Source organism: Euprymna scolopes, chromosome 2 (assembly GCF_053919585.1).
Source record: "Euprymna scolopes isolate OS-2025 chromosome 2, ASM5391958v1, whole genome shotgun sequence".
NCBI classification, from domain to species: Eukaryota; Metazoa; Mollusca; class Cephalopoda; order Sepiida; family Sepiolidae; genus Euprymna; species Euprymna scolopes.
In genome coordinates this window covers 126,160,866-126,173,481 of record NC_136483.1, presented here as the reverse complement: position 1 = coordinate 126,173,481, position 12,616 = coordinate 126,160,866, and the positions used below count along the sequence as shown (strand labels likewise).

Below are 12,616 nucleotides of genomic sequence, written 5' to 3'. Positions count from 1 at the left end.
GATCTTGCAGAACGGAAACCATATTGCGTGTTGCTAAGAAGGTTATTTCTTCTGATGTGGTTGACTACTTCTCTATTTATTGTGGATTCCAGCAACTTACTCATGACACATTGACTTATTGGTCTGTACTGAGCTGGGGATGACTTATCACCTGAATTCTTAAATACAGGGCATACTGATGAGGTTTTCCAGGGTGTTGGAAAGCACTTCTCCTTAAGGCAACGCTTAAACAGTTTGGTAAGTATGGGGGCAAGTTCTGGTTGTAATTTTTTTAACACTATAATTGGAATACCGTCAGGACCAGTTGCTTTACTGGAGTCAAGGTTCTTGATTAGCTTGGCGACCTCACGCACAGATATTTGTATGTTGCATAGCATGTTGTCTGTTATAGGAGGGAATATGGGGAGTTGATGGCCTTCGTCGCATAGATTAGAATTTGCCAAAAGGTTTTTGGCAAATAGTTTGGCCTTGTCGGATGCTGTCGAGATGACCTCTGGTCCATTGATAATGGTTGGGATAGAACGCACGTTTCTGTTCAGGATCCTATTTGCTATTTGCCAGAACTGGTGGGAACCAAGCCACTGCTCAGCTACTTTGGATTTAATGGATTGAGCATATAGTTCTCTTGCATTTTTTATTACTCTTTTACAGTGGTTGCTGGCGGTCCTGAAAGCAGCTTTAGTTTCAGTGCATCTATTACGTTGGTAGCTACGGAAAAAGTGATTTCTGTGTGCGATGGTAGCAGTACATTCAGGGGAGAACCATGGCTGGCTGTTAGGTTTTTGTTGGAATTTTTTGGATGGTATGAATTGGTCTATGCCTACAAGTAACCATTCGGTCAGGTCTGATACTATAGAGGACACATCCTTTTTAAACATGGAATGGAGAGGTAGATCAGATATGAATGTATGGAAGCTATCCCAGTCCGCCATAGAGTATCGGTATACAGTACAGTGGAGAGGTACGTCTGTAGATTTATTATATTTCATTTTTATCTTAACTGATACAACGCAGTGGTCGGAGGATCCCAGAGGAGATAGAATGGAACATGAGCATAGCCCAGGGGAAGTGGATAGAAAAAGGTCTAGAAGGCTTGCATACTGACCGGTAGTATTGGGCACACAGGTGGGCTCGCGGACAATCTGAGTGAGGTCATAGGCAATGGCAAAATGATGACATCACCTCCCCTCACCATCAATCTTATTTGAGTGGGTCAGCCATTCCACATTATGGATATTGAAGTCACCGCAAATGTGAATGTTAGCCGAGGGATTAGCAGACAGGATGTGGTCAATTTTCTCTGATATACTCTTAAAGACAGTAACTCCGCTGTTGTGGGGGCGATAGAGGGCAAATATAAATGCGGTGGTGTAAGCAAGTGCAACCCGGAAGCACATATGAGGTAGATTAGGGTCTTTTCTGGAGATATCCCTGCCACATGGGAAGCCATCTTTAATGTAGGCACATATTCCATGCCCGTGGCAATCTTGGGGGTCAGATTTAGATGTTAAGTTAAAGTATCCTTTAATTATGAACTCATCTAGGGAGGTGGTTGGCCCTATTCCAATTTCGCTTAGAAGAATATGTTCGGTTTCATCTCCTGTAATTGGGTTTCAACCTCTGGAAGGTTAGAACGTAGACCCCTGATGTTGGAGAAGGAGATATGGTAGTAGGGGTCTACGTAGGAGGATGGGGTTCTAGGTTTATTCGTGTTTTCTTTTTTGAGATATTTCATGTTGAGGATTTTGGGATTTGTGGAACAGGTCAGCATACTTGGTTAGAGCAGAACAGAGAGGGAAAGTAGGAGAGGAAAGACAGGAAAATTTTTTTTTTTTTTTGTAGCACATGATAAGGTAAAGCCGTAACAATTACCCACTAGTATGGCATCGAGAGGCCCCACCAGAGACTACTGCATGGTCCAGAATCCATTCACCAAATGGCAATACAGCAGCCCCAGTACTTTGCACCTGCTGATAGGACAGCCTCCTTAGTGGTTATTCCAAGGTTCGGGTCCCTGACTATCAGGCGGTTAATGTCAGCCCAGATGAAAACGTTTACCTCCAGCACCCTTACTAGTGACATGGCTGCAAGGATAGACATAGAGACAGAAAATTTCCGACATCTCAGACTACTGTTCACGAAGTACTACCGACCTGGGAAGCAGCTTTTTCTTCACCCTTTGTCAGAAACATCACTCATTAGAAATGAGGATTGAGGGACAAAAAAGGAGAAGCGAGAGTTACTGGAGCTGCCGATAACACATCCACTGCATTATCTACTCTCCATTAAAAAAAAAAAAGAATAAAAAGGTAAGAGAGACTTATTTATATCTACTTACTATAAGTCCTTTGCCCATTCCCAGTTTAGAATAGAATTTGAAGATAGTCTCCCCTCCCATATTAATCCGTGAAAGTTTTTTTTTTTGCTTTAGGTACCTCGCGATAGAACCTTCGAGATTCACCTTATAATTATGTTTCAATAATGCAACTTGTGAAGTCGGCTTATGTTTTTAGATTGGCGTATTTAACAAAAAAAGTTTAAAACACGAGTAATAAGACATGATAAGTAATGTTAAGGTGTTTCAATTTTTAGTAAGACTGCAATAAGAGAACAAAGATAAATAAATAAAATATATATATATATTTTAAGTTGAGGGTGAAGAAATTAATGTTTTTACCCAATTTTTCGGAGTATATATATATATATATATATATATATATATAAATGTTTATAATTATATATACATATATTCATACGTGTGTGTGTATGTATATATATATATATATATATATATATATATATATATATATATATATTTCCATCTTAGAAGCATTGATTGAGTTTTAATATTAAATTTAAATACAAATGAAATGCGTTTGAAAGCCGAATTCAAAAAAATATAAAACTATGACTAAGAAATATATGAATATTTAACAAATTAATATACTGCATATATAATATTTTGATTACAGAAATTCCTCTCTGGACCAAAATACAATCGCTACTTTGGACCAGAGGGGAATCTTTACGGTTATCAACAACAGATGCCACATACAAATTCAATACATCTACCCTATGAGGATGAAACACGAAATATCCTGTGTGGCTTAAATTTCATATATATTTTCATAACTTACTGCTTAGCTCTACTTATGTATTGAGCACTATTGAAGTAAATATTGAAAATTTACACATAAAATTATATCTTCTTATATTAAGTCATGATTAACTGAAATAGTTGAAAAAAAAAAATATATATATATATATAAAAAGACAGAGAGAAACAGTTGGGATATATATATATATATATATATATATATATATATAGAGAGAGAGAGAGAGAGAGAGAGTTAGGAAGAATATCTATATAAGTATATTCTTTTACAATGAAAAAAAAAAACAATAACAGTTTGCTACACTACTAATAAAAAACTTAAATTTTGTCATTTTTTGGGAGGGGTGGGGATCCATTTAAACCAATGGAGCCACAGCAACGCATGGCCCGGGTACGGCTAGTTTTATAATCTTGCGTTATAATTCGGCTTTCAAATGTATTTCATACGCATTTCAATTTAAAATTCAAATTTCAGGAATCTACATTGCGAGTGAAACAGTCGCATTTGCGAGTGATTTTTCAAAGTGGCGACTAGAAATAATGAAACATTTATCTTTTGGTGATTGTATTTCTTTCACTGACAATCTTCCAAAGCTCACTACGGAGTGAAAAATATCTTTTCAATTTTAAAAAAAAATAAAACGAACAAAGTTAAATTATTTAAACAAGTTTAATATAACAATATACTCCTTTTTTTAATGAAGGCTGTTTTAAAAAACATCTGTAGAAATTAAAATGTTTATACCTTCAAGTATCGACATGAAATTTGTTGTATATTTAGAATTACACTTATTAAAAAATACAGGAAAAACTTTATTATGCATATAATCATCACAGAACGAAGATGTCATATTCTGAAAATCATAGGGGTTTGGCTAGTAACTTTTCTAATTGGCTAACAAAGAAAATATTTAGTTGTCAATAATCAACTAAATATAAATTTGTCCGTAGTTTAACTGCACTGAAATCCAGTGATATGTCTAAAAACTTGTCCATAGGTAATCTCTCTCTCTCTCTCTATATATATATATGGATGAAATTGTCTGTGTGTGGAAGTGTGTACATTTCCTTACCAAACTACTCTGTAAATTTTCAGTCTCTGGCAAAATCTTTTTCATCGGTTTTCAGTCAGAAATTTGGCAGTCAATGGGCCAAAGTTCAACGATTTGGCCTTTGAAAACTCTACCAAACTCCTCCGCCAATTTTGGGTCTGAACCCTTGAAATTTTAGATGTAGGTTACTTGGATACAGACCAAACTTTGGAATCTGATTTGAGCCGAAAACAGATGTTAAGGTGTCAAAATTGGGATCAAAGTTAAAAAAAAAAATTGACCTCTGCGGTCTCTACCAAATTACTCAGCCAATTTTTGGTCTAAACATTTGAAATTTTACATAAAGTGCATTCAGACATAGGGCAAGCTTTTTAATCGGATTTTGGCTGAAAATTTGGCTGTTAATGGGTTAAAGTGCAAAAGATTTTACGTTTGCGGTCTCTAGCAAACTATTCAGCAAATTTTACCTTTAAACATTTAAAATTTTACATAAAGGGCATTCAGACATGCAGCAAGCTTTTTAATCAATTTTGGGGCAAAAATTTGGCTGCCAAGAGGTTAAAGTTGAAAGAGTTGACCATTGCAGACTCTACCAAACTCCTGCGCCAATTTTAGGTTTAAATACTTGAAATTTTAGATGTAGGTTACCTGGACATGAGTCAAACTTTTTAATATATATATATATGCACATAAAGTTATGAACAATACATAAGGCCTGAGCAAAGCCAGGCTGAACAGCTAGTGTATGTGTGTGTGTATATATATATATATATATATATATATATATATATATATATATATATATTTGGTAAAACTGGTAATTAGTAAAAACCTGAAGAGAGTGCTCCATACTCATACTTGCAGAGCAAATATGTGTTTTATTTTTCTATTACTGTTTTATCTGTTTGGTTACATATGTTTCGGATGTTGGACCATGTTTACGATCCAACAGTCTCCTCAGACCTTACAGAAATGGTTGTTAGTATTAGGAAGAAGTGTTTTAGAAAAAAAAAAAAAAGGGAAAAGGGAGGGTTAGGAGATAATAAGGGGGAGGGAGACAGGTATTGACAATATTTCAGTTTTGAAGGTTAAAATACATTAGATTGTATTGTGTGTGTGGGGGTAGCAGATTCAGGTAGGCGTGAGGATAAATATATGGATATATGGAGGGGGAGGTGGAGAGAGGATGATAAAGAAAAAAGAGATGGGGTAAGATGAGGAGGGGGGAGTTTCAATTTTTAGGTTTTAAATTTTGACTGCTTTTTGCTTGTTCAGCAAGGTATATTAAGTAGATGAGGGAGAGAGAGGGAGAGAGAGAGGGAAAGGGTTAGTGTAGATGTCATGTGTTTGACAAGTACAGGGTGCCATTTAAAATTTTCATAGTCACTATAAGTCGACTTGTTCATTTCAGTTTACAATGGGTTGTTTTTTTAGGCAGTTAAGAGTTAATACATATGCTAAAGTGCACGCAAATACGCATACATACATATGTACATTTATATATATATATTTATATATATACATACACACAGACATGTATATATTTATACCAAGTAAATAGAGTAAAGTTAGGATAAATAAATAAATAAGTAAATACATGGGTGTAGTTAATAATGCGAGGTTAGGTAGATCCATCGTTAAGTTCATATATATATGGGGTGGGCTTCTAACATGGTGCTTTGGGCAGTGGTTATGTTTAACTTTATTTTCAGTGTTAAATGTATTGTTGAAGGCATATACATTTATATAAACACATATATGCATATAAACTCAGATACAGCTGTACCCGTATACATAGGTTCAGCCATGCATACCCATAGATACACACAAATATATAGACATTAGCACCCAGATGTATGCAAACACATAGATGTGCACATAGATATAGATATACCAATATACACTCATCCCATGAGCACATACATTCATACATGAGCACATACATTCATACATGTGCACATAGAAACATATACATAAGCACATATAAGGATATATATATATATATATATATAGACTCGGTCATACATATACAAATGAAGATACATGTACAGATCTCCAGTGAGATGTAGATGTACATACACACACATGCACCACTATACATGTATATACAAATATACATATTCATAAAAATATAAATACACACACATATTTGGACATATATAAATATACACATAGAGATGTGTATATTTATGCTAATTAAGTAAAGTTAGGGTAAATAAATAAACAAATAAAGGATAAATAAATAAGCAGGTGTAGTTAATAATGCGAGGTTAGGTAGACGTATTGTAAAATATGTTTAAAATACATGTTGCTGGTTTAATTTTTAGGAGTCTGTATTGATTTGCTTTGCTTATTGAATAGGGATCAATTTATAGTGTCTTGGAAAAAAAAATTTTTTAATGGTGTATAAAGGTTTAAAGGTTAAATATTAAGTTCATATACATAGGGGGTGGACTCCTAACATGGTGCTTTGGGCAGTGGTTATGCTTAACTTTATTTTCAGTGTCAAGTGTATTGTGGATATAGGCATATATACACATACAAACACATACATGCATATAAATCTAGATATAACTGCACCTGCATATCATTAAACATGTCCCTACATCCATTGAAAAAAGACTTAGTACTAATTCCTCTAAACTTGAAATATTCAACAAGCATAAAACATTTTATGAAAATGCCCTTAAAGAAAGTGGCCACCCAAACACCATCTTTAATTACATTGAACCTAATCCATCTAATACTCAAATCAAGAAAACTAGGGCCAGAAAAATAATTTGGCCCCCCCCCCCCGTTCAATATAATGGTTAAAACAAAACTAGGCAAAAAATTATTTCAAGTAATAAACAACCATTTTCCACCCAGTCACACACTACACAAAATATTTAATAAAAACAATTAAGCTTAGCACCTAGAACAAATAATCACGAAACACAATAGGAAAATACTTAAAGATAAAAACTCAAATAACACTAGCAGAAATAATTGTACCTGGACCAACAAATCTCAATGCCCACTTAATCAACAATGCCTACAAACAGAAGTAGTCTATAAAGTCACAATTGCACTTAAAGAAAACTCAAACGACAAAAAATACTATATTGAGCTGGCAGGCACCTCCTTTAAAGATAGGTTTAGAGTACATAAATGCTCCTTCACAAACCCCAACCGTCCTAACAAAACCTCACTAACCTCCCAATATCTAGATCTAATCCAAAATAACCTTACACCAACCATTACGTGGGAAATCCTTAAAAAATCTAACGTATGTAAATCCTTAGACTCCTTATGCCTCCTCTACCTGAATGAAAAACTTTTTATATTCAGTTTTAAAGATAGAGATAAATTACTAAATAGAAAACATGAGACTACCATAAACTGCTGGCGTTACAAATCCCACCTCCTTAGCAATTATACACCCTTCTGAAACATCCCTCAGACAACATCTCTTTTGGACCCATTGAATAATACACACAATACATCCATCTACCACATACACCCAATTACTGTAACATCAACACAACCAAATCACCTTACTCAACTCTCCCCATACCCTACATTACCTTACCCATCTACACATTCGTCTACCCATGAATCCTACTACCCCCCACCCACTTACTAATTACTACTAAAACTCCCCACATTTATATGGGTGTACATATGTTGCAATTTGTAAGGATATCTGTATGTATATATATGCACTTTTTTGTAGAAAAACCAGAAATAGTATTATCTTTAACGCACCTTGTCTGTATGCATGCATGTATCTTCATGTGTATGTGCGGACATGATTGGATCTATGTATATATCCCTATGTGTGTTTATGTATATCTTTCTATATACGCGTGCATGGATATATGTGCTCATGGTTCATGTGTATATACATGAATATATATTTGTATATCTATGTCTATGTGCGCATGTATGTGTATGCGTGCATCTGGATACTACTGTCTGTTTGTATATGTGTATCTATATATATATGCATTGGTGAATGTATGTATGCAGGTTTAGCTATATCTGGATGTATGTGTTTGTATGTGTATATATGCCTATATCCACAATACACTTGACACTGAAAATAAAGTTAAGCATAACCACTGCCCAAAGCACCATGTTAGGAGTCCACCCCCTATGTATATGAACTTAATATTTAACCTTTAAACCTTTATACACCATTTAAAATTTTTTTTTCCAAGACACTATAAATTGATCCCTATTCAATAAGCAAAGCAAATCAATACAGACTCCTAAAAATTAAACCAGCAACATGTATTTTGAACATATTTTACAATACGTCTACCTAACCTCGCATTATTAACTACACCTGCTTATTTATTTATCCTTTATTTGTTTATTTATTTACCCTAACTTTACTTAATTAGCATAAATATACACATCTCTATGCGTATATTTATGTCTATATACGTGTGTATATTTATATTTGTATATGTATGACTGAGTCATATATATATATCCTTATGTGTGCTTATATATGTTTCTATGCGTGCGTGTATGAATGTATGTGCTCATGGATCATGTGCATATGCATGAGTGTATATTGGTATATCTATATCTATGTGCACATCTATGTGTTTGCATACATCTAGGTTCTAATGTCTATATATGTGTGTATCTATGTGGGGTGGAGAGGGCTCCCGTAAGCCGTGGTGAAGGCAACCCCTCTAGGAGAAGCAAATCTTAGATTTAAAAGAAAAAAAAAACATAAAGCGGGAGACCAGTACCCACATTAAGCTAGTCTGCAGTTTGACTTGTTGTTGGCTATTTTGCTCTTGCTTGTTGCTGAATGTCAACATTTTGAACCGCCGAGAGAGAGATTTAGCTGTCGTACAAAGCTAAAACTCTGTAATATCATCTGTGTATAGAGACTCCTTCAGCCATGGAAAAGTTCTGACGCGTGTAGGCCTGAAATGCTGGAAGCATGTAATAATTGATCTGCCATCATTATATGTACGTATAGGTGTATGTATGTTCATGTACAGGTGTATGTATATGTGTATATGTATGTGTGTATGTATATACGTATATATATTGCTTGTGTGTATGTGCATATATGCATGTATGTATATGTATGCATGTGCATGTTTGTGTATGAGTGCATATTCATGCATGTATATGTAGGTAAGTGTATGTATATATATGTGTACATATTTGTATATGTGTGTGTGTATTTATATGTATGTACATGTGTATGTATGCATGTGTATGTATGTGTATTATGCATTGTGTATGTATATATGTGTATATGTTTACAGATATGCATGTGTGTATGTGTATATATGTATATTTGCATTTATATATATATATATATATATATGTATGTATGTATGCCATTAACCGTCTTGTGTATGTATGTATATGTATGTATGCATATATGTGTTATATGTATGTGAGTATATGTATGTATGCATGCATGTATATATATGTATGTATGTATGCATGTATATATATATATGTATGTATGTATGTATACTAATGACTATCTTCAGTGTCATGTAGTTTGAGCATGTGAATTTTGCCGGCAGGACTAAAGTCATTTTCGGCTCATGGACTTTCAGTGCCTGAGGGAGTGGCACTCGTCTGACAAAACTTTGCAATCATCATTATCAATCATCATCTATGGGTATGCATGGCTGAAAGTATGTATACGGGTACAGCTTTATCTGAGTTTATATGCATATAGGTGTTTATATGAATGTATATGCCTGTATCAGCAATACATTTAACACTGAAAATAAAGTTAAACATAACCACTGCTCAAAGCACCATGTTAGAAGCCCACCGCATATATATATATGAACTTAACGATGCGTCTACCTAACCTTGCATTATTAACTACACCCATGTATTCACTTATTTATTTATTTATTTATTATTATTTATTTATCTTAACTTTACTCTATTTACTTGGTATAAATATATACATGTCTGTGTATATATATATATATATATATGTCTATGTATGTCTGTATATTTATATTTTTATAAATATGTATGTTTATGTAATTTTATATACGTGTATATGAGTACATGCGTGTGTATATGTATGTATCTATATGTACAGTTACTTCTTACTGGAGATCTATATCTCCACGTATATGTATATAGGTATGTGTGTATATATATATATATATATATATATATATATATATATATGTCTATGTATATATATGTGAGTATGTATATGCATGTCTATATAAAGATCCATGCATGTCTGCGTATGCAATGTTTATATATATGTGTGTGTGCCTATGTGTACGTATTTGCGCGTACGTTAGCGTATGTATTAACTCTTAACTGCCTTAAAAAAAACTACTGTAAACTGAAATGAACAAGTCGACTTATAGTGACTACGAAAATTTTAAATGGAATCCTGTACTTGTCAAACACATGACATCTACACTAACTCTCTCCCTCTCTCTCTCTCATCTATTTAATATACCTTGCTGAACAAGCAAAAAGCAGTCAAAATTTAAAACCTAAAAATTAACCCTCTCTCCTTCCCTTATCCCCTCTCTTTTTTCTTTACCATCCTCTCTCCACCTCCCTCTCCCTATATTCATATATCTCCACCCATGCCTACCTGAATTTGCTATCCCTACACACACAATACAATTTTATCCTTCAAAACTGAAATATTGTCAATACCCGTCTCCCTCCCCCTTATTATCTCCTACTCCCTCCTTTTCCTTTTTTTTTCATATTTCTTCTAAAACACTTCTTCCTAATACTAACAACCATTTCTGTAAGGTCTGACGAGGCTGTTGGATCGTAAACATGGTCCAACATCCGAAACATGTAACCAAACAAATAAAATGGTAATAGAAAAATAAAACATATATATATATGTGCCGGAAGGCCTTCTACTCTAATAGTTTCTTCCCTTGGATAGTTATACTTTGGAAATCCCTTGCTATTACCTGCACCACTGACTGTGCTGTCATGCAGAAGTTTAAATCTCCTCTAAACACAGTTCCAAATAGTCGCCCTTTTTTTCAAGTACTGAGGAGCGTGGTGAATCCCTAGGTGGGTGAAATCGCCACTGAACATCCCTATGTCTTCCAGCAGGATTCCACTCTTGTACACAAGGCCAAAACAACCCAGGCATAGCTGTTCGAGAATGCTCCTCACTAGACTGGAACCCCCTTGTCTATTTCGTCTCAGACATAATTAAAACTATGACCAATAAACATGGCCACAACACTATGGATGTATTTACCAGGACATGGTTGCCAAAGCGTTTGACTCATTTTATACCCAAATTGAGATGATCGTGTCTACTGATGGTTACAAAAAAAAATAATGTAGTATGCAATCAACAGTCATTAAATAAACTGTCAGGCCTCTACACATTTTGTTTTTATTTCCTATTTCATTTTATTTTTGTGAAGTATTGGATTTTGCTGCAACATTCTGTGTGTGTGTGTTTGTGTGTGTGTGTATATATATATATGAGAAAGAGAAAGAGAGCTAAAAACATCAATTAAACTTACCAATTACATAAAGTTGATTGTCTATCAAAAATGAAAATGTAGCATAACGTTCTGTAGGCATAGCCGGTAGACTCTTCCAAATATTCTTTTCCAAATCATACGACATAAAATAGTCTCGTGGGTTACCATCTGCAGACATGCCACCAACAACAAGGATTTGATTCTCTGCAAAATATGTATATTTTTTAAACAGTTTTTGTTAATATAATTTGCTTTAAAATGAACATTTTGGGGATTTAAAAAGTGTTTATATTGCAGTTCTAAAAATAGTGAATGTGACAACATTGAAATTAAATATACACAAAAAAGATACTAAAGTAATAAAAACAGAAAAAAATCGAAATATCATTTGGTTTACCCCACCATATAATCAGATGCTCAAAACCGAAGTAAGAAAATTTTAAATCTTATCAATAAATATTTCCCATAATTAGCCTTTTATACAAAATAGTTAATATAACTTATTTGAAATGGAGTTACAGTTGTTTGGGAATTGCTCTACAGAAGAGTAGGCTCATTAAAAGTGCTCACCCAATGCAAAAGCACATGTCTCTCCTTTATCCACTTCACATTAATGACCACCTCCTTTAATGCTTTACTTCAAAAAAAAAAAAAAAAAACTGCCTTTCCCATCATAATGCAGAAATGAGTTGGCCATTTTGTCTCTCTTCTTTCACATGGAACAACACAGGTAAGCCCTTCATTTTGTTTGCAGACACACCACATGGCCCCCCTCCCCCGATCTCCAAGACTGATAAAACACCTCATAGTCTTTCATCCAAGCAGGCCTCCTCTTCTCCAGCTGAGGCATTTGGACGACTTCTTGGGGGATGACATTTTCAGCTTTGTTACACTCATTTCCTCTGATTGTAAGGAAACACAGCATGAGTCCAAGTTCAGTTGGGGTTTCCACAGTTACACCTCCTATCTCC

At 34.3% G+C, this 12,616-nt stretch overlaps 1 protein-coding gene across 1 annotated transcript in view; it reads right to left on the bottom strand.

The window, feature by feature from the left end:
• LOC145295968 (uncharacterized) overlaps positions 1-12,616 on the bottom strand; it is a 358,155-nt gene that overhangs the window by 103,143 nt on the left and 242,396 nt on the right. Inside the window, exon 3 of the mRNA XM_080141890.1 lies at positions 11,685-11,849. Within this exon, the coding sequence (XP_079998016.1) occupies positions 11,685-11,849 (165 nt within the window). The remainder of the gene's footprint in view (positions 1-11,684; positions 11,850-12,616) is intronic.